Below are 21849 nucleotides of genomic sequence, written 5' to 3' on the forward strand. Positions count from 1 at the left end.
TTCCCCCTCTCCGTTAAAGAAACAAGAGGGACAAGCTGAACTGGTGAGAACAATTACAAAGGGTATCATGGGAAAACCTGAACCCTTGCTATTCGTATCAAATATATTCACTAAACCCAAAAAAGATGGTGGATGTCGCATCATCATTGACTTAACTTCACTAAATATGTTTGTTATGTGTATACAATTCAAAATGGAACCGGTTGTTACTGCCAAACAACTAAATTCCAAAGGATACTTCATGGCAAGCATTCATCTTAAAGATGTTTACTATTTAGTACCATTCACAAGGATCATCGCAGATACCTGAAATTTACCTGGATGGGGCAGCTATAGCAGTTTAAAGCGTTACCCAATGGGTTCACATCAGCCCAAAAGTGTCACCAAGACACTAAAACCAGCTCTGGCAATATTCAGAAGACAAAAACATATTGTCATGGCATATCTTGATGATACCCTAAATGGTAGGCAAGACCATGAATTTGACTATGTTAGCTGTTCAGCTACCAAACAGTTATTCGAAACCCTGGGGTTGTCTTACATCCAGATAAATCTAAGTTGAAGCCATCCTCTATCATGGACTACTTGGGCTTCACAATTAATTCAGTCTACGTGACTGTAACATTGCCAAGAGGCAACATAGTTGAATTGGCACAATCATGCAACATTTTAATGGTCAACAAACTACCAACAGGAAGGGGGCGCTGCACTGGCAGCAGTCTGTCGGCAGCGTGTCCGTTTCCCCCCAACTTTTTTTAATTTTTTAGTATGTTTAAAAGTCTGTTTTTAATGTTTCTTTGTGTGTTATGTGTGGGGGGTGGTGTGGGGGGGGAAGGGGGAAACAGTTTCGGCCGCCTCTTCCATGGAGAGGCGACTTTTTTCAGGTCGCCTCCCCCGTGGCCTAACAGCAAGGATCGGCGCGGACTTTCCCGGAGACGCGCCCGGGGCTTCAGCGGCGGGCGCAGCGTGGACTCTCATCGTGGAGCGGGTGAGACCTCGCTGGGGCTCGCTGGAGGGGAGCGCTCCGTTACGCTGGCCCGCGGCAGTCGGCAGCCTGAAGCCGCAGTCTGCAGAACTCCAGCTGGTGCGGCGTCTACAGCCCGGGATCCCTCATGGAGGACCCGGGTGGAAGAAGAAGCTTCCACCGCCGGCCCGCGGCCGTCTTCTACCGCGGGTGCGGCATGGACTTACCATCTCCCCTGGAGGGGAGCTTCGACCTCCGGCCCTGCAGACTGCGGTGCTTCCGGCTGCGGCACGGCAAGTACTTTAAAACTTTGACCGCCGGCCTGCGGCCTACACCAGCCTGAAGCCGCGGTCTCTGGTTGGGAAGAGCCGATCCTGGACTCACCTTGACTTTGACTTTGTCCCTTACCATCTGGACGCCCGCAGCAACGGCTGTGGAGGGTGGAGGTCCCGACCACGGGGGAAAATGGAGGAGGACTGGCCAAGCTCTGTGCCTTCCACCACAGTGATGAATGCTGTGGTGGATGTTTGTGTAACATTTTTATTGTGGTTGTGTTCTTTATTACTATACCGCTGCTGGCAACCCAAATTCCACCGACCTTGGTTGTGTGGCAATTAAATTATATCAATTATATCAACTACTCGACAAGTAACAGAGTAATTGGGAAAATGGTAGCAGCATTTCCGGCTACATAATTCGGACCTTTGTACCAAAAACGACATACAGGTCATTATGATCGTTTCATGAAGTTACCCACTGAAGTAATATCAGAACTACAGTGGTGGGCAAAAAACGTTTGACATAGTTTCAGCCTATTATCATCACTAACCCTACGTCAGTTATCCAAACAGATGCCAGTGCTCAAGACTGGGGAGCAACTAACTCTATATCCAGCACAAGTAGTAGATGGACTAACCCAGAATCATCGTTACCACTTACACTGGGCATTAATTATCTAGAGATGTTGGGTGACTTTTATGGTTTAAAAGCATATGCATAAATATGCATCACTTGCATGTACGGTTATAAATAGATAATACTACGGTGGTGGCCTACATTAACCATATGGGCGGCATAAAATCGGTATCATGCGACAAGTTGGTCAACACAATTTGGCAATGGTGTGTCCAAAGACATATTTGGCTATCAGTAACTTACCTGCCAGGTAAGCTAAATACAGTGGCAGACACCAGGTCACGTAAATTTAATGACAACATCGAATGGAGGTTAAAACCCCCCAAAAAAATTCACAAAAGTTATCAAGCAATATGGCACGCCAGATATCGATTTATTTGTATCGAGGCTAAATCACCAGGTACCTATGTATGTCGCTTTGGAACCAGACCCTGAGGCAGCAGCGGTAGATGCGTTCGCGCTGGATTGGGGAAATTCTTCTTCTATGCATTTCCTCCCTTCTGCCCCATCAGTCGGGGACTACGCACAGCACAAATAGACTCTGCTTCAGGTATTTTGATAGTACCCGACTGGCCTACACAGCCATGGTTCCCAATACTCCATGACATGGTTGTTGAAACTCCGATGGTATTCCCCAGTGACCCAGAGTTATTAACACCCAGTGTCGGGCACAAGCCACCCGTGCCATGAAAAAATCAAACTCCTGGGTTGCAGATTCTGCACAAACCACTTCTGGGACTGGGATTATCAGAACAAACCGTCGACACCATGTCAGCATCCCTCCGAACATCCACTAAAAAACAGCACTTGTCCAGCATCAAAAAATGGGAGAAGTACTGCTTGGATACAGGGACCACCTACTCAACCGCTACAGTTACCAACGTACTGGAATTCCTGGCGAACCTTCACCACGATGAAGGACTCAGCTACAGAGCCATCAACACAGCTAGAATTGCCCTGCCTGTCTATTTAAAACCAGTTCCAGGACAACAGGCCATGGGGTCCCACCAGCTGGTGGTCAAACTAATGAAGGGTATTTACAACTCTAACCCCCTAGACCAAGGCACACCCATATATAGGATGTCAGTGTGGTCCTGACATACCTCAGGGGATGGCCACCAGCCAGATCCCTCAACCTGGAACCATCTATGCTCAAAACACTCATGTTGATGGCACTTGTAGCTGCACAGAGGGTCCAGTCACTACACCTATTGCGACTGGACACCATGCTCACAGCTCCAGACCAGATCTCTGTCGTTATCCAGGGAATGATCAAACAGAGCAGACCAGGAACACATAATCCAGTCGTGGAATTACCCGCTTAGAAACACGGTTATGTGCCATGACCCTATTATCCTACATAGACACAACCAAAATATTCGAGGGAGATGAAAAGCCTTGTGGGTCAGTCATAAAAAACCTTATGGTCGGGTGACGAGCCATTTCGAGATGGCTCAAGCAGGTGCTAAAAGCTGCTGGGATAAAAACTAACATGTACAAATTTAATTCCACCAGGTCAGCATCCACGTCGACGGCTAAAAGAATGGACGTGCCTATATACCACATCCTGGCTACAGCAGGATGGTGGAGGGAAAGACCGTTCAGAAATTTTATAATAAGCCGTTGGCAAAACCTGTTTTATTTGCAGGAAAGATTTTACAGACTGCAAATATTTAATTTAAGCCCAGGGGAGCAATTTAATTTCTTTGTTGTTATTGTTAAAAAATACCATTGTGTTTTTCTACAAACAGATTCATTGGTTGGTTACGATAACACACTTCCTCCCTCAAAGACTTCGGCAGTAATGTAGTAATAACTGTTACACGGTTTGAAATCACAGAGCTTTGAAATCTTCACGGAATCACTCACGTGACTCCGAAGTAAAATAGTAAGATTAAACGAGAACTTACCAGTTTGAAGTTTGATCTGTATTTTATGAGGAGTTACGATGAGGGATTACGTGCCCTCCGCTCCCACCCTCAATAATATGGGTCAAATTCATAAACTGATGTCTCCTTATCTTTACTATGTTTACTTCAATAACTGTGTCTATCTGTGATTCCACACCGCTGCTTTGAAGTATGCCGCGCCTGCGCACTGAGCGGGTTCTTCACGTAATCCCTCATCGTAACTCCTCATAAAATACAGATCAAACTTCAAACTGGTAAATTCTCGTTTAATCTTACTATTTGACTGGAGCTCATGTAGCCAAAAGCTTTTCACTTTATCACGGTACATGTGCCAATAATAACCGAAGACCAATAACAAGTAATGAAAATGATTCTCTTACTCTGGAACATGTGAAGGCCCACGTCTGTCCACTTGCTCGAACTTGAGGTGCCATTTCATCTTTTGGCAAATTTCATTTATTTCTCCAATTACATTTGTGGAACCACTGGCGGACTGTAAGCAATCAAGAAATATATTATTTTAAACTGAGTTTATTGGTTCTTCGTATTTTAAAGACAGTTTGAAGATGTGGAACTATAGATTTCCTGACTGCCTTTTGATGGTGTTAAGATAACATAGTGGGTTACCTAAGAATGGAGGCATGTTCTTAATGCAGGGCTACCATGGAGATCGTCCTAAGTATAAGGTTACCAGTGAGTTTTCTGTGACAACATGGGTGCTGAGTACAAATATCTGCCCTTTGGGGAAACCTGCTATACAGGCAAGAGAAAATATGGATACAGCATGGAAACAGGCCGTTTGGCCCTCAGTCCAGGCCAACCAGCGATCACCCATTCACACTAATTCTATGTCATCCCACTTTCCCATTCACTTCCTACAGACTAAGGGCAATGTGCAGAGGCCAATTAACACACAAGCCCGTACATCTTTGGGATGTGGGAGGAAACCGGAGTGGCCAGAGGAAACCCACACGGTCACAGGGAGAATGTGCAAACTCCACACAGGCAGCACCCAAGGTCAGAATCAAACCTGTGCCTCTGGTGCTGAGGCAGCAGCTGTGCACCCTGCACAAAGAAAGAGATGACGTTTCTATCTCTGAGTACAGAAGATGATACAACAATAAACATCAAAGATCACCATTGGTAGCCTGGAATTATTTCTGAGGGTAAAGGACAATAAACTTAATCTCCTGGGAGTGAACTGTTTGGACACAGGTGAGGCTGCCTTTGAGGTCACAGATCCCAATATTAACAAAGGAAGCCATTTAGTGTCACCTCCATAAATACTTTCAGGGAAAAGTCGTGTGAGTAAGATCTGGCCGATCTGCAGTCAAAGCTGAAGAGTTTGTTTTCAGGAAAGTGAGATTGAAAATGTCACTGCAGAGTAACTTGCACTGGTGTTGGCGTGTTTTGGGGAGTTTCCACTGGTAAAAATGTGCACGAGAGAATGGAAACCTGGTTGTACGGCGGCTGGGAATCGGACGATCCCGAGCGCTACTAATGTAGTCAGATACGTGTGGAAAGTTGCTTTCATTTGGATCCCTCCACATCAACAGGCAGGTTCAGCACAATGGAACATCTTGAAGTCCAACGTACCGTTCTGGAGCTGAAATCTTTGGAGTTGTCATTGGAGGTTGAGCCAGAGGATATATCACTCATCTCCTCACTCTGCACCATTTGATCTTCTGTTGAACTGATAAAGAAGAAGTTTATTTGAAGTCACGTCAATTGATCTTAACATTACCCACTGTGCTTTACAACTCTGCAAGGGTTTGTGGGGTTGTTCATGTCTACAGGGTGGATGGGGAATGGGATAGAGGGTAAAGAGAAGGGGGCGAGGGGAGCAAAGGAGGGCGAGACAGGGCAAAGAGGGCAAGAGAGGGGCAAGGAAGGCACGAGGGGAAGAGTATCTTTAAATGAATCAGACATTAATTAACTGGGGTAAATTTTTGAATACAACGTCCTCTCTCTTAAAAGGGTACCTACCAAAATAAAAAGATACTACCTTTTGGGATTGTTGTTCGGCGAGTATTCAGCTGCACCCTTGGAATCTTCCTCACTCCTCACTTCAACTGGTGATTTATCCAGATTCTGATTAAAATAATGAGAAAGCAGGTTGACCTTAGAGACACGATGATGTATAATACAGAAACGATCCTTCGGCCCACCGCACCCAGCCGTGACTATGCTGTCAGCAGTAAAACTTTGGGCACATTATTACTAAATTACGAGCACATAAATCAAGCTTTGGTAATAAAGGAACAATATTTTGAGGAGCTATATTTCAAAAACGCATAGATCAAACAAGTGTAAAACGCAAGGTGCCTGTACTATGTTTACAGGCCTGTTGTGCTGCTGCAAGTAAGAAGTTCATGGTTCAGATTATGGTACATATAACATTTAAACATTCTTTATTCTTGACAATAGTCCAGTGACCATTGTCTCTTTTACTTTGTAAATACCTTGAAAGGCGATTGCTGTTCCTGCATTTCCTCATAGGCAAGTTTTGCTGCTTCCCGCCTGGCCTCTTGTTTGCTTCTCCCAAAGGCTTCTGGATATTTCTTATTCCCAATGACAACATGAACCCTAAACCTACAACACAAGCACAGGTGCTTTAGTCACTGACACATCAACGCTGCAATAATGTGGCCACGTGTACACACAGGGGCTCCCTGGGTTACTAATGAAGATCCGACTTTACACAAATTCACCCAGACTCATGTAAAGCATTTTTCAAGGTAGTAATAATAAAGTTTTGTGGTATTCACTAATATGAGTATTAGTACACACAGTATTATATTCTGAATATTGTCTACACAGTAAACCCTGTGATCATGGACCATAGCGGGAGGAATGGTGCTCGTTATTGCCGATTGTCCGTTATAACCCAGGAAGGGATTACCGAGTAACATGGTATCATTGTACAAGTCGCAGTAACAAAAAACTGGATAAATGGTTAGGATAGAGGAATTAGAGGAATATGGGCTAAACGCAGGCAGGTGGGATGAGTGTAGATGGGACATGTTGGGCCGTATGGGCATGTTGAAGGGCCTGCTTCCACGCTGTATGACTCTATAAATGCAGTTGCCAGTTAATACCCAAAAGGACATAAAGTGCTGGAATATTTCAACGGGTCAGGCAGCATCCCTGGAGAACATGGATAGGTGATGTTCTGAGATGGGACTCTTCAGACTCTCGGTGTAGAACTGGCCTTGAATCCAGGCAAATTAATGCGAGGATCGGCGGAGTCATTGGGCGTAGCCTGCGGGCGGCTGGTGTGCAGGTAACGGCTGGGGGTGGCGTCAGCAACCCAGCCTGGCGGTGAAGGTCAGTTGCTTCATCTGCTAGAACTGAAATCTGTTGTAATGAGGTGTGCAATAGGGAGGGTTTACTGTATTCATCTGGTGTAATTATGGATGTATTAGAGTGAATATTCAATGAAATGAAAGAATGACAGCAAGTGGATGTCGTGCAATATGTCATGAATTATTGGAGAAATAAATCTTTCTGACTTACAGAGAACTCAGTTTATGGGCAATTTTCAGGAACAGACCTCCAATGTAACTTAGGGACTGCCTGTATTTTCCTTTAATGTTTCCTCCAGAGAGCTAGTATAGACATTGTGGGCCGAACGGATTCTTGGGCTGCCAGCCAACTGTTGCAACGGATTTGCGAACACAAACTTTTTTTAAAAGGCGAGGCAAACAATTGGGCTGCAGCCACGTGACAATCAAAATTCATTTTATGAACACAAACTTTTTTCAAAAGGCGAGGCAAACAATTGGGCTGCAGCCCCTTTACAGCCGCAGAGGGGAGAGGTGGGGAGCAGGGAGGGTGGAGGGAAGAGGGTAGGGGCTGTGGAGGGGAGGGGGTTTAGGGAGGGAGGGTGAGGGAGGGGATGGAGGGGGGGAGAGGGGTGCTGAGTGAGGGGGAGAGAGAGGGGGTGCTGAGAGGGGGTGAGTTGAGAGGAGGGGGAGAGATGGGGAGCAGGGAGGGGGAGGGGGTGTGGAGGGCGGGGGTTTCGGGGAGACTGCCGGTGTGCTGGCCGTGGTGCTCCCGGGGTAGAGCGGGGGGGTGCGCTCGGGTGGGGTGAGAGGTGGGGTGAGAGAGAGAGGGTAGCAGAGATGAGTGCCTTTTTACTTCAACCAAACCCCCCCAACAACAACCATTTGCAGGCAGTGCCTTTTTACTTCAAACCAACCATATTTTCATTTTCAAACCACATTAAGGGCACTCACAGTTGAGTAGACATGTGTTCAGTGTTATTCAGAGCTCAGAGAGACGTGACCTCCATCTTGCAGTGACTGAGGCACACCACTTCCTGGTTTTATAGTCCCTCCCCCTCCCTCCAGCAGGGGCAGCAGAGAGAATGGTGGATTTTTAAAAAACATTAATATCTCTCTGATTTTTCATCAATGGGAAAAATCCTCTGGTCCAGGAAGGCAGACGTGGGCTCTGAGCGAAGTGGCCAAAAATGACGGCCGTAGGTGGCGGCGTTCTGTCGGAAATCGCAGCATAGTGGGCCAAAAGCGGTCAAGATCAGACTTTTAGTAATATAGATTTAGATGAGGAGAGCAACTTTGGATTGTTTTCTCTGCAGCGTCAAAGAAGTTTATAAAATTATGAGAGGCTTCGATAGGATAGTCTGTCGTAGACTTTTTTTCCCTGAGAGTGCGGCACGATGGCGCAGCGGTAGTCGCTGCCTTACGGTGCTGAAGACCCGGTTTTGATCCCGACTTTGGGTGCTGTCTGTACAGAGTTTGTGCGTTCTCCCCGTGACCGCGTGGGTTTTCTCCAAGATCTTCGGTTTCCTCAAACACTCCAAAGACGTACAGGTCTAGAGGTTAATTGGCTTGATATATGTGTAAATTGTCCCTAGTGGGTGTAAGATAGTGTAAGTGTGCTTGGATCGCTGGTCAGTGTGGACGGTGGGCGGAAGGGCCTGTTTCCGTGCTGCATCTTTAAACTAAACTAAACTAAAGGATATGTCAAATACCAGAGGGCATAGCTTTAAGGTGAGAGGGGCAAAATTTAAGGAGATTTACGAGGCAATTTCCTTTCACAGAGTATGGTTGATGCCTGGAACAACCTGCCAGGGGAAGTGGTGGTATCAGACATGATAGCAAGTTTAAGAGGCATTCTGACAAGCACTTAAACAAGTAGGGTACAGAGGGATGCAGATCATATGCAGGCATTTGGGATTAGTTTATTTGGCATCATGGCAGCCAGAGATATATTGTGCTGTACTGTTTTGTATTCTACAAGGAGGCTCAATAACAAAGTGTGGTGGGTTGCTTGGCGAGGCTGAGAAACAAAAGATATATTAATTTATTTGTTGAAAGCTCCACTTACTTCTGTACGTGATCCATCCCGGTCGCAATCTGTTCATCAACGTATTCAACGCGCACTGTTTTCTTCTGGCTGTAGTCATTGAGCTTGCTGATGTAATTATCCGTACTGGCAGGACTTGGTGTTCGGGAAGTGCTGTCAAAAGACTACAACCAAGACAAGTTAGCAACCACTGCCTGTTTCAGCCATCAGCTGATGCCCAAAGCATCATCTTGTGTGGTGAGCAAGGCATTAAGTACAGTTTGAAGGGCGGCATGGTGGTGCAGCGGTAGACCTGCTGTCTTACAGCGCCAGAGTTTCAGGTTTGATTCTGATCCGGGGATTGCACGTTCTCTCTGTGATGCTTAGGTATTCTCCAAGTGCTCCGATTTCCTCCCACATCCCCAAAATCTACAGGTTTGTCGGTGCATTCCCTTTGGTAAAGATTATAAATTGTCCCTGGTGTTTGATGTTAAAAGCTGATGTTTGTGTTAAATTTTTAGTGTGTTTGTGTGTTCTTTATCATTGTACCGCTGCTGACAAATTCATTTCACTTGCACTTTATGTGCAATGTGACAAATAAAACCGTATTCTATTGTATTGTGTGTAGGATTGTGCTAGTGTAAGGGGATCGCTGGTCGGCACAGACTCAATGGGCTGAAGGGCCTATTTCTGTGCTGTAGCTCTATTTCTATCTCTCTAACTCCTCGGAACGGCAATAACCTCCAATGGGAAATTTACACCATTCTAATGGGGAACCTCACTTAACAGGACTATCTATTGGAAGTTAAGAAGAGGCAATTGCATACATTTTGAGAGGAGCAGAAAGTAATTCCTCACACTGACTCAGAAACAAGGCCAGTCACGTCAGACTTGATTTATACCTTGTTGGAATTTGGGGGAAATGTCCCAGATCAGCCATGCTCTCAATAAACTGTAGAAGAGACTCAAAGAGTAAAACAGCCCTCTCGTGAGTAGAAAGAGGAGGCCGGTGGGATGGGAGGAGCAATCCATTCTGTACCTCGTCTCTTTGAACTGACTGTGACCAATGAATCCGATAGTGCTGCATAGTCAACGAGACAGCAACAGGCGTCATGGCCACCATATCTAGGCTCACTGACAAGTATCCTCTATACTAATGAACCCAATTCCACACTCACCAACAGTCCCAACCTCACATTCCCTGTGGAGAAGGGCCCCGACCATAAACATTACCTATCCATGTCCTCCAGAGATGCTGCCTGATCTGCTGAGATGCTCCAGCAGTTTGTGTTTTACACAGGAAATTAGGGGTTAGGGGGAAGAGGAGGATATATAGAAGAGGAGTTAAGGCCAACATAGATCTGTAGTTCCCTGTGTCTGTCACCTTCCCTTTAATATTCTAGACTATAATAATGCCCATGTGCTTCTAATCCAGTGGTTCTTCACCTTTTTGGCATACGTACGCGCATCTGCGAACAAAATACTGTGTGTGGTATGTACCTGTTAGTTTCCTAAAAATGGGCTCAACAAATGGATATATTATTTCTGACCCCTTCATGTCCCCCGGTAAAGCCCCAAATAACCCCCAGGTTAAGAACCGCTGTTCTAATCGTATCAGAGCAGTTTTAAAGTGGTTCTTAAAGACTGAAATACAACACACACAACTCACCTGATTGGATCTTGCATTTTGAAGACCCAATTCCTCACAGGCAATTTTAGCTGCATTCTGTTTAGCTTTCTTCTTTGTTTTGCCCTGGGCTTGGGAAAATATTCTTTCCCCAATCCTTGCATTAGTTATGAACCTAAAGGAAAGGAAACAAAGCATTGGCTTGAGATTAGCAAAGGAACAGTTGATTTTTCTGCCTGCGTGTTTCCTGATCCAATAAACACCTCAAGGCTCCTGTGGACTTGCTTGACTTGTCTCATTCGTACATGTGCTTTCCAAACGCGGCATTTCAGAAGCTTTTAGATAGGCACGTGGATATGCAGGAAATGGAGGGATATGGATCATGTGCGGAATTTATCGCGGCATCATCTTCGGCATAGACATTGTGGGCTTGTTCCAGCGCTGTACCGTTCTATGTTCTATAAATAGAACTAGCAATTCATAAACTAAAAGGCTGAGCTTTTCCCATGGAAAGTGAGAACTGATATAAGGCAATAACCATAACAATGAATCCTTTCCACCAAAGATTACTTGTCAATTTCTTCTGGTTTGATAGGTCTGCATCTTGCAATGAATTTATTTTTCATTCAAAATTTAGATTGCACAAGTTAATTGATATGTAACCCTAGGTAAGTACGATATGCCTGGAAGGAAGGGCCATTATTAGACCTGCAGTTCCACAGCTGTCCAGTACTGAGAATTGTCCTCTGCTGCAGAGTTCCTTCTCTTCAGAAATGCTTCCTGTCCCGCTGAGTTACTCCAGCTCCTTGTGTCTGCCTTCAGTTTAAACCAGCATCTGCAGTTCCTTCCTATACACAACACATCGCAAATTGGATATAACACGAATGAACCTCTCACAATCTCAAGGCAAACGTTTGCTTATTCACGAATGAAATAAAAATAACTTTCCTCACTCAGACTCAGAATTCTCCACCCAACTGGACTTGGACAGTGGCTGAGGATATTTATGATGGAGGTTAAGTTCCTTTGAAATTTAGGGAATTGAGAAAATCGAGGGATATGGGTCGTACAGAAAAATACGACGGCGGCATTTTGTGTCGAGACTCTTCTTCAGACTGATGAGGGGGTTTGGGGGGCAGGAAAAATAAAGGAAGAGACGGAGACAGTAGGCTGTGGGAGAGCTGGGAAGGGGGGGGAAGGAGAAGAAAGCAAGGACTACCTTAAATTGGAGAAGTCAATGTTCATACCGCTGGGGTGTACCCAGACGAAATATGAGGTGCTGCTCCTACAATTTGCAGTGGGACTCACTCTGGCCATGGAGGAGGCCCAGGACAGAAAGGTCAGATTCAGAATGGGAGGGGGAGTTGAAGTGCTGAGCCACTGGGAGATCAGGTTGGTTATTGCGAACTGTGCGGAGGTGTTGGGCGAAGCGATTGCCATGCCTGCACTTGGTATCACCGATGTAGAGCAGTTGACACCTGGAACAGCGGATGCAATAGATGAATGTATGCGGGATAGTTTTCTAAACCAACATGTAGAGGAACCAACGAGAGAGCGGGCTATTCTAGACTGGGTATTGAGTAATGAGGAAGGGTTAGTTAGCAGTCTTGTTGGGCGTGGCCCCTTGGGCAAGAGTGACCATAATATGGTTGAGTTCTTCATTAGGATGGAGAGTGACATTGTTAATTCAGAAACAAGGGTTCTGAACTTAAAGAAAGGTAACTTTGAGGGTATGAGACGTGAATTGGCCAAGATAGACTGGCAGTTGATTCTTAAAGGGTTGACGGTGGATATGCAATGGAAGTCATTTAAAGACTGCATGGATGAACTACAACTATTGTTCATCCCAGTTTGGCAAATTAATAAATCAGGGAAGGTAGTGCATCCGTGGATAACAAGGGAAATCAGGGATAGTATCAAAACAAAAGATGAAGCATACAAATTAGCCAGAAAAAGCAGCCTACCAGAGGACTGGGAGAATTTCAGAGTCCAGCAGAGGAGGACAAAGGGCTTAATTAGGAAAGGGAAAATAGATTATGAAAGAAAACTGGCAGGGAACATAAAAACTGACTGCAAAAGTTATTATAGATATGTGAAGAGAAAAAGATTAGTTAAAACAAAAATGTAGGTCCCTTGCAGTCAGAAACAGGTGAATTGATCATGGGGAACAAGGACATGGCAGACCATTGAATAACTACTTTGGTTCTGTCTTCACTAAGGAAGACATAAATAATCTGCCGGAAATAGCAGGGGACCGGGGGTCAAATGAGATGGAGGAACTGAGTGAAATCCAGGTTAGTCGGGAAGTGGTGTTAGGTAAATTGAATGGATTAAAGGCTGATAAATCCCCAGGGCCAGATACGCTGCATCCCAGAGTACTTAAGGAAGTAGCCCCAGAAATAGTGGATGCATTAGTGATAATTTTTCAAAACTCTTTGGATTCTGGAGTAGTTCCTGAGGATCGGAGGGTAGCTAATGTAACCCCACTTTTTAAAAAGGGAGGGAGAGAGAAAACGGGGAATTACAGACCAGTTAGTCTAACATCGGCAGTGGGGAAAATGCTAGAGTCAGTTATTAAAGATGGGATAGCAGCACATTTGGAAAGTGGTGATATCATTGGACAAAGTCAGCATGGATTTATGAAAGGTAAATCACGTCTGACGAATCTTATAGAATTTTTCGAGGATGTAACTAGTAGAGTGGATAAGGGAGAACCAGTGTATGTGTTATATCTGGACTTTCAGAAGGCTTTCGACAAGGTCCCACATAAGAGATTAGTATGCAAACTTAAAGCACACGGTATTGGGGGTTCAGTATTGATGTGGATAGAGAACTGGCTGGCAGACAGGAAGCAAAGAGTAGAAGTAAACGGGTCCTTTTCAGAATGGCAGGCAGTGACTAGTGGGGTACCGCAAGGCTCAGTGCTGGGACCCCAGCTATTTGCAATATATATTAATGATCTGGATTACGGGAATTGAATGCCAGATCTCCAAGTTTGCGGATGACACGAAGCTGGGGGGCAGTGTTAGCTGTGAGGAGGATGCTAGGAGGCTGCAAGGTGACTTGGATAGGTTGGGTGAGTGGGCAAATGCATGACAGATGCCGTATAATGTGGATAAATGTGAGGTTATCCACTTTGGTGGCAAAAACAGGAAAGTAGACTATTATCTGAATGGTGGCCGATTAGGAAAAGGGGAGATGCAACGAGACCTGGGTGTCATGGTCCACCAGTCATTGAAAGTAGGAATGCAGGTGCAGCAGGCAGTGAAGAAAGTGAATGGTATGTTAGCATTCATAGCAAAAGGATTTGAGTATAAGAGCAGCTAGTTTCTACTGCAGTTGTACAGGGTCTTGGTGGGACCACACCTGGAGTATTGCGTACAGTTTTGGTCTCCTAATCTGAGGAAAGACATTCTTGATATAGAGGGAGTACAGAGAATGTTCACCAGACTAATTCCTGGGATGGCAGGACTTTCATATGAAGAAAGACTCGCTAGAATTTAGAAGATTGAGGGGGGATCTTATAGAAACTTACAAATTTCTTAAGGGGTTGGACAGGCTAGAAGCAGGAAGATTGTTCCCGATGTTGGGGAAGTCCAGAACAAGGGGTCACAGTTTAAGGATAAGGGGGAAGTCTTTTAGGACCAAGATGAGAAAAACATTTTTCACACAGAGAGTGGTGAATCTGTGGAATTCTCTGCCACAGAAGGTAGTTGAGGCCAGTTCATTGGCTATATTTAAGAGGGAGTTAGATGTGGCCCTTGTGGCTAAAGGGATCAGGGGGCATGGAGAGAAGGCAGGTACAGGATACTGAGTTGGATGATCAGCTATGATCATATTGAATGGCGGTGCAGGCTCGAAGGGCCGAATGGCCTACTCCTGCACCTATTTTCTATGTTTCTATGAGGTTGGAGAATGTGCAGGTGAACCTCTGCCTCACCTGGAAAGACTGCTTGGGTCCTTGGATGAAGTCGAGGGGGAAGGTAAAGCGACAAGTGTAGCATTTCCTGCGGTTGCAAGGGAAAGTACCAGGGGAGGGGGTGGTTTTGTTGGGAAGGGATGAATTGACCAGGGAGTTACGGAGGGAACAGTCTCTGCGGAAAGCAGAAAGGGGAGGAGATGGGAAGATGTGGCCAGTGGTGGGATCCCGTTGGAGGTGGCGAAAATGTTGGATGATTATCTGTTGTATGTGACGGCTGGAAGGGTGGACGGTGAGGATAAGGGGGACTCTGTCCTTGTTAGTAGTGGGAGGATGGGAGTGAGAGCGGAATGACGGGGTGTAGAGGAGACTCTGGTGAGAGCCTCATCGATAGTCGAAGAGGGGAACCCCCGTTCCCTAAAGAATGAGGACATCTCCGATGCCCTGGTATGGAATACCTCATCCTGGGTGCAGATGCGGCATAGACGGAGGAATTGGGAGTAGGGGATAGAATCCTTACAGGAAGCAGGGTGGGAAGAAGTCCAGATAGCCATGGGAGTCAGTGGGTTTGTAGTAGATGTCGGTCAGTAGTCTGTTACCTGCGATGGAGATGGTGAGGTTTAGAAACGGTAGGGAGATGTTGGAAATGGTCCAGATGAATTTGAGTACCGGATGGAAGTTCATGGTGAAATGCATGAAGTCAGTGAGTTCTGCATGAGTGCAGGACGTAGCACCAATGCAGTCGTCGATGTAGAGGAGGTAGAGTTTGGGGATAGGGTCAGGGTACGTCTTGAACAAGGATTTTTCGACGTACTCTACAAAGAGGCAGGCATAGCTAGGGGTTCATGCGCGTGCTCATAGCTACGCCTTGTATTTGGAGCAAATGAGATAGCAATGTTACAAAATTTTGAGATTTTAAAAATCAAGTCTGTAATTTATCCCATCAGATAAAGCATAAAAATAAGTTTAATTTGACACCTAATTCACTTTCATATCTCAAGTATTTAAAAAGTTATGGCCATTTTCATACTCGGAAATGAGCATCTTGTTCCCTATTGATTTTCTATGGACATAACAAAAAAGCTGTGATCGTGAACAGTCAAAAGCCCATAGCTTTCTTAAACATTAAGAGAACTGAACGAAATTTTCAGTTATCATAGATTGAAGCATTCTGAAACAAATATAAAATAATCTTACTTGGATGACCTGAAATTAAAGCATATAATTAGTTAGTTACCTAATTGTAGCTAATTTCAGACTTCAATTACTAGATCTAAACATCTATCCATTTCTTAATAAATGATTAACATTTTTAAATAGCCTAAATGTCCAAATAATATTCACAAATAATTCACAATAAAACATGATTTTTAAATCTCATTTACATTAATTTATAGACCAAATGGAAGGAATTTAGTGTTTAATTGCTGTAAATAAATGCCCATTTTAAATCAGCTTTCCAGTGGGTCCCTGTGGAACGCGCTGGTTTAGAACGTTCACATTGCGGTAGATTTGTGCCCCAAATGCCGAGAAAAATACTGCGGGATATAATGGGCCCAAAATGAGCTACTCGCAATATTAAACTTTGTATAAAGGGATCTTAAGAAGCCCTTTTTAATGTAAAAATATACAACCTACCTTCAATTATTTGCTCTATGAGACCCTGCGGTTGCTGGTGGTCGCGGGTTTAGAGATTGATTTTTAAACTACTATAACTATTATACGAGGCCTTTAAAACTAATAATAGCTTTTGCGACGGGGTCTTCCAGCGATTTTTCGTTAATAATTAACTAGGCTGAACATCTTCGATTTGAACAGCCTAGAGAAAATCGCGTTTTAAACCCGCCCCCTCTAAACGGCGCCAAAATCGCGCACACCCGCAGCGGCAGATTTTCAACGACGCTTCAGGTACGCTTTGCAACATACCTAAATGAGAGGAGTCAAATGAAACGTTATTGAGGGTAAGGACCAGCTCCGCTAGGCAGAGGAGAGTATTAGTAGACGGGGATTGGTTGGTTCTGCGGTCAAGGATGAAACGGAGGGCTTTAAGACCATCCTGGTGGGGGATGGAGGAGTAGAATGACTGGACATCCATGGTGAAGATGAGGGAATGGGGGCCTGGGAAACGGAAGTCATGAAGGAGATGAAGAGCGTGTGAGGTCCCTTGGACATAGGTGGGGAGGGATTTGATCAGGGGGGATTCGATGGAGTCGAGATATGTGGAAATAAGTTTGGTGGGACAAGAACAAGCAGAAACAATGGGTCTGCCAGGACAGTCAGGTTTGTGGATTTTGGGGAGAAGATAAAATTGGGCCGTGCGGGGCTGGGGAACGATGAGGTTTGAGCCTTGGGAGGGCAGGGAGCCAGAAGCGATGAAGCCAGTGATAGTGTTTGATTTAATGGCCTGGTGCTCGTCTGGGGTCATGGTCCAAGGGTAAGTAGGAGGAGGTGTCTGAGAGTTGGCGCCTGGTAGAGGTCAGTGCTCCAGACTACCACGGCACCTCCATTGTCGGCAGGTTTGATCACCCAGTCTGGGTTGTTGCAGAGTGAGTGGAGGGCTGTACGTTCAGCAGGGGGAGAGGTTAGAGTGAGTAAGGGGAGTGGAAAAGTTGAGTCGGTTGATTTCCCGCCGGCAGTTTAAAATGAAGAGGTCTAAAGCAGGTAGATGGCCATGAGGGGGAGTCCAAGAGGAGGAGGTCCGTTGGAGACGGGAGAAGGGGTCACCACTAGGGGGTGAGGACTCCTTCCCATGGAAGAACGTGGGTGGGATCACATGGTACATGGGGGAAGGTGAAGAGCCAGTGGAACCCCGACTGAGGTTCGCTGGGTTGGGGGGGGAAGCACTAGGGCCCAGCACAGTCAAACCACTTGGTGTGAGAGTCTGCAGCGTGGAGACTTCAGACCCAGTGCTGAGCCTAGGACTCAGGTAACACGACGGCTGTGGCCTGCTGGTGGACAGTGGAATGAGTCACTGGTGGAGGCCCTGGTGGAGGCCCAAGGGGAGTGGAGTCCGGGTCAGCGGGCGAAGCGTCGGAAGTGACGGTCAGCGGATGGCCATGGAGGCCATCCACATTATCTGGACCCTCTACACTGTGGAATTCATTGTCACAGACAACAGTGGAGGCTAAACCTTTAGGTACTTTTAAAACAGGGATTGATAGGTTCTTGATGAGTAAGGGTTATGGGGAGAAGGCAAGAAAATGAGGTTGAGAGGGAACAATTGATCTGCTGTGATCAAATGGCGGGGTGGACTTAATGGGCTGAATAGCCTAATTCTGCCTCTATGTGTCATGGTTCTTGGGGGGCAGGAGGAAATTAAAATGAAGGGGTGGGGTTGTGGCCATGGAAGTATTCAGTGTTGTATTTTGCAGTTGTGAATGACAAGATCAGAAACATGTTCCTTAACAGCTTACACAATGTCATGAGGTGGTCCACTTTGTAACTCGTTCCAGACCAAGATCTCTTTGATTTTCCCAGCATGAAGCTGGAGTTCCTCCACATATTTGTATGAAGCATCGGACTCTCCTAATTCAGTGGTCGCCATTTTCTTTCAGAAGCTGAAATAAAAATAAAACTCCATTCAAATAAATATCCTGAGGTATCGAGCAGCACGTGAATTAGCAAAGCACCACAGATTCAGCAGATCTAAACGAATTAAAATGATGAGGATGGGGCTGGACTTTGTCATCCTTTAACGCTGATGGTCAACATTATATCTAATTGAGGTTGTGATCCAAGGGTAGTGGGGTAGGAGAGGGGAATTGATGAATTTGGTGTAGGGGGTCCAGATAATGAGGAATAAAGTTAGAATAAGTGGTTCAACAGTAATGTCAGACACACACAGAGGTCAGTGCGATTCTGGACCTCTCTGTCCCCACAAAACTGGGCAAACCAGGGCTCCATTGAAAATTTCAAACTTGGAATTTCTTTTTTAGGAAAGGGTATTTAATAGCTACAGAAACAAAGTGGGCAGGTGCAGTAAATATACTAACAAGACATTATCTAATTGAATTGGAAACGGATAACAGTTTCTATATTCCAGTCTCTCCAATTAATATTTCAGAATTACATTACATCAAGCATGTGTTTAAAGGAAGGAGGATCTTTGTCTTGTTCTCGGGATGTGTTGAGTTTAGTTTATTGTCACGTGTACCGAGGTACAGTGAAAAGCTTTTTTTGCGTGCTAACCGGTCAGCTAATGGACAATACACGATTACAACCGACCTGTCCACAGTGTACAGATATGTGATGAAGGGAATAACGTGAATAACATTTAGTGCAAGATAAAGTCCTGTACAATCGAAGATAGTCTCTCCAATGAGGTAGATAGTAGCTCAGGACCGCTCTCTAGTTGTTGATAGGATGGTTCAATTGCCTGATAACAGCTGGGAAGAAACTGGCCCTGAATTTGGAGGTGTGCATTGTCACACTTCTGTACCTCTTACCTGATGGGAGAGGGGAGAAGAGGGAGTAAGCAGGGTGAGACTTGTCATTGATTAAGCTGATGGCCTTGCCAATGTCCTTCATAATCAATAAGGTACATTTTGATGATCCAGTCTGTGCATAGCAAATCCCACAAACAGCCATGAGATGGGTGTCACCTACCCTGCCTGTGATAGTGTCAGTACAGAAACATATCCACCTGCTTGAAAACACATTTTAGCCTTTCACTTCCAACAAAGAGACACTTCCCAGTATCACACTGGTTTGAGCCCAGCTTCATGACTCTCTGAGAAGGTATAGTCTCTCTATCTCTCATTTCTACTCCCTCTTCACCCATGACTGCGTCCCTAAGTATGGCTCCATCATAAAATTTGCCGATGACACCACGGTGGTAGGACTGATCAGGGACAATAACGAATCAGCCTATAGGGAGGAGGTCCAGAACCTGGCAGCCTGGTGTACCAATAATAACCTCATCCTCAATTCAAAGAAGACGAAGGAAATCATCGTTGACTTCAGGAAGACCAGAGGTGGCAGACATACCCCCATCCACATAAACGGGACTGAGGTGGAGCGCGTCTCCAACTACAAATTCCTCGGGGTACATATGTCAGAGGATCTGTCCTGGTCCCTCAATACCACCAAACTGATCAAAAAGACGCAGCAGCGCCTCTACTTTCTGAGGAGGCTTAAGAAAGTTCACCTGTCCCCCCAGATCCTGTCCAACTTTTACCGCTGTACTATCGAAAGCATCCTGACCACCTGCTTCACGGTATGGTAAAGCAGCTGCACAACAGCTGACAGGAAGGCACTGCAACGGGTGGTGAAAACCACTCAGCACATCATCGGTGCCCCGCTCCCTGCCATGGATGCCCTCCACCGTAAACGGTGGCTGAGTCGGGCCGGGAAAATCATCAAGGACTCCTCTCACCCTAACCATGGACTATTTGCCCTCCTCTCATCAGGGAGGCGGTACAAAAACCTGCACCTTTTTTGGAAACCGGAGCACCCAGAGGAAACCCACACAGTCACAGGGAGAACATGCAAACTCCACATAGACGGCACGCGAGGTCAGGATCAAACCTGATTATCTGGCGCAGTGAGCTCTACCAGCTGTGCCACTGTGATGCCCTTATGGAGAACATGGACGTATTAAATGACAAGGCTAGATATAGCTCATGGAATACATTTGCAAAGCAGATCCTAAGGCTTAGCACAGGCAAACATATAGGGGAGAATTGAACTCCAAACAGAATATATCAGCTGTGGGATAATTTTCACTTCCCTTTAACCAAAAATGAAACATTCATATGAATTATTGTTTTGATCTGACCATACTCCAGAACAAAGTAAACACTAAACAGACAGCTTAAACCTAGGCTGAAAGTTCCAGATGCTTACATTACATTCACTACAAAACCTATCTGCTGCCCAAACAATATTTCAAAAGATCAGGAAGTCCCCAGTGAAAACTTTGGGCTACTTTATAAACCAATGAGAATTCAATTTAAATACATAGGCAGCAGAAACTGAGTCATCCCCACTCATGAACTATTTACATTGTAACCAGTGTTGCCATTTTGACTTTGGTTCAGATTGCTTGAGACGCTTTTATTTGTGAGTACGGTAACTAAAAAAAATGATGACTTTCAGGTGCATTGACATTTGGTGTCCTGGCTCCTGGTGTGTTCATCTAGAAACAATGAACTGCAGATGCTGGTTTACAAAAAAGGACAAGTGCTGGAGTAACTCAGTGTCAGGCAGCATCTTTGGAGGACATGGAATAGGTGATGTTTTCAGTTGAGATCCTGCAGATTGATTGTGTGTGGGGGTGTGGGGAGATGGGTAAAAGGGGTAATGCAAAAAGAGAATGGATACAAGAGTACAAACTATAGTGTTACAACTACAGAGAAAACCAAATGTACATTTAAAAAAAGTGCAAAGGCTGCGATGAGGTAGATGGGAAGGTTGGGAATATTTCCTTGTTTTAATGCAGTTGTGCTCTTGCCAAGCAACCCAGCTTATTAATGTAATGGCTGGGATCTGATTGGTGGTTTTGCCAATAAAAAACAGAAATCACATATTCTCCACCTTCCCACTCCATACCTGCCCCCCTCCACACCATTCCTCCCTCTCTCTCCGTCCATCCTCCCTCTCCACCCGCCCCACCATCCCCCTCGCTTTCTCACCCGCTCCACCATCACTCTCCCCCTCCCCACTATCACTCTCCCCCTCCCCACATCTTCCCGTCCCCTCTTTCATTCCTTCTCCCTCCCGCTCTTGCTTCCCCACTCCCTCCCTGCAGCCCCTTTCCCCCCTCCTCTCCCTCTCCGTCTCTTTCTCCCTGTCTGCTCCTTCTCCCAATCCAACTCCCCCCTCCATCTCCTCCCTCCTTCATCACTCCCTGCATCCATCCCTCTCTCCCCTCCAGAAGGTATGTTTACAAACACAGGTCGCTGTAAATGGTTACATGGTGACCGGCCCATTCACTTACCGAGCGGTGCCGTCTCCTCCTCTGCCGCCGCCGCCGCCGCTCTGCCCGCAGCCTGAGCCTCCCGGCCGAGTCAGCGACCAGCCCCGCTTCCAGTTACGTTTCCTCGGCACCAGGCGCTTTCACTTTCGCTTTCCTCCAGTTGACAGCGGAGGAAGGCGCTCGGCCCCTCCCGGCCGGACTCTCGGGAGAGCTGCCTGGAGACAGAAGGGGCCGAGGGCATGAGGGAGGGGTGGTGTGAGGGGGAACGGGGATGAGGGAGGGGGTGGT

The 21849-nt window shown here is 45.8% G+C and overlaps 1 protein-coding gene across 5 annotated transcripts in view; it reads right to left on the reverse strand.

The window, feature by feature from the left end:
• eif2ak2 (eukaryotic translation initiation factor 2 alpha kinase 2) overlaps positions 1-21762 on the reverse strand; it is a 162255-nt gene extending 140493 nt beyond the window's left edge. For 3 of the 5 annotated variants that reach the window (XM_033021789.1, XM_033021787.1, XM_033021786.1), the window contains exons 1-8: positions 21583-21762; positions 18059-18202; positions 10769-10901; positions 9142-9284; positions 6252-6381; positions 5795-5880; positions 5386-5482; positions 4170-4282 (exon numbers count right to left, since the gene is read on the reverse strand). In XM_033021789.1, the coding sequence (XP_032877680.1) occupies positions 4170-4282; positions 5386-5482; positions 5795-5880; positions 6252-6381; positions 9142-9284; positions 10769-10901; positions 18059-18189 (833 nt within the window). In that variant the 5' untranslated portion in view covers positions 18190-18202; positions 21583-21762. The remainder of the gene's footprint in view (positions 1-4169; positions 4283-5385; positions 5483-5794; positions 5881-6251; positions 6382-9141; positions 9285-10768; positions 10902-18058; positions 18203-21582) is intronic. The other 2 variants (XM_033021791.1, XM_033021788.1) reach the window with 1 other exon arrangement.
• Between the last annotated feature and the right edge of the window lie 87 nt (positions 21763-21849).

Source organism: Amblyraja radiata, chromosome 5 (assembly GCF_010909765.2).
Source record: "Amblyraja radiata isolate CabotCenter1 chromosome 5, sAmbRad1.1.pri, whole genome shotgun sequence".
NCBI lineage: Eukaryota > Metazoa > Chordata > Chondrichthyes > Rajiformes > Rajidae > Amblyraja > Amblyraja radiata.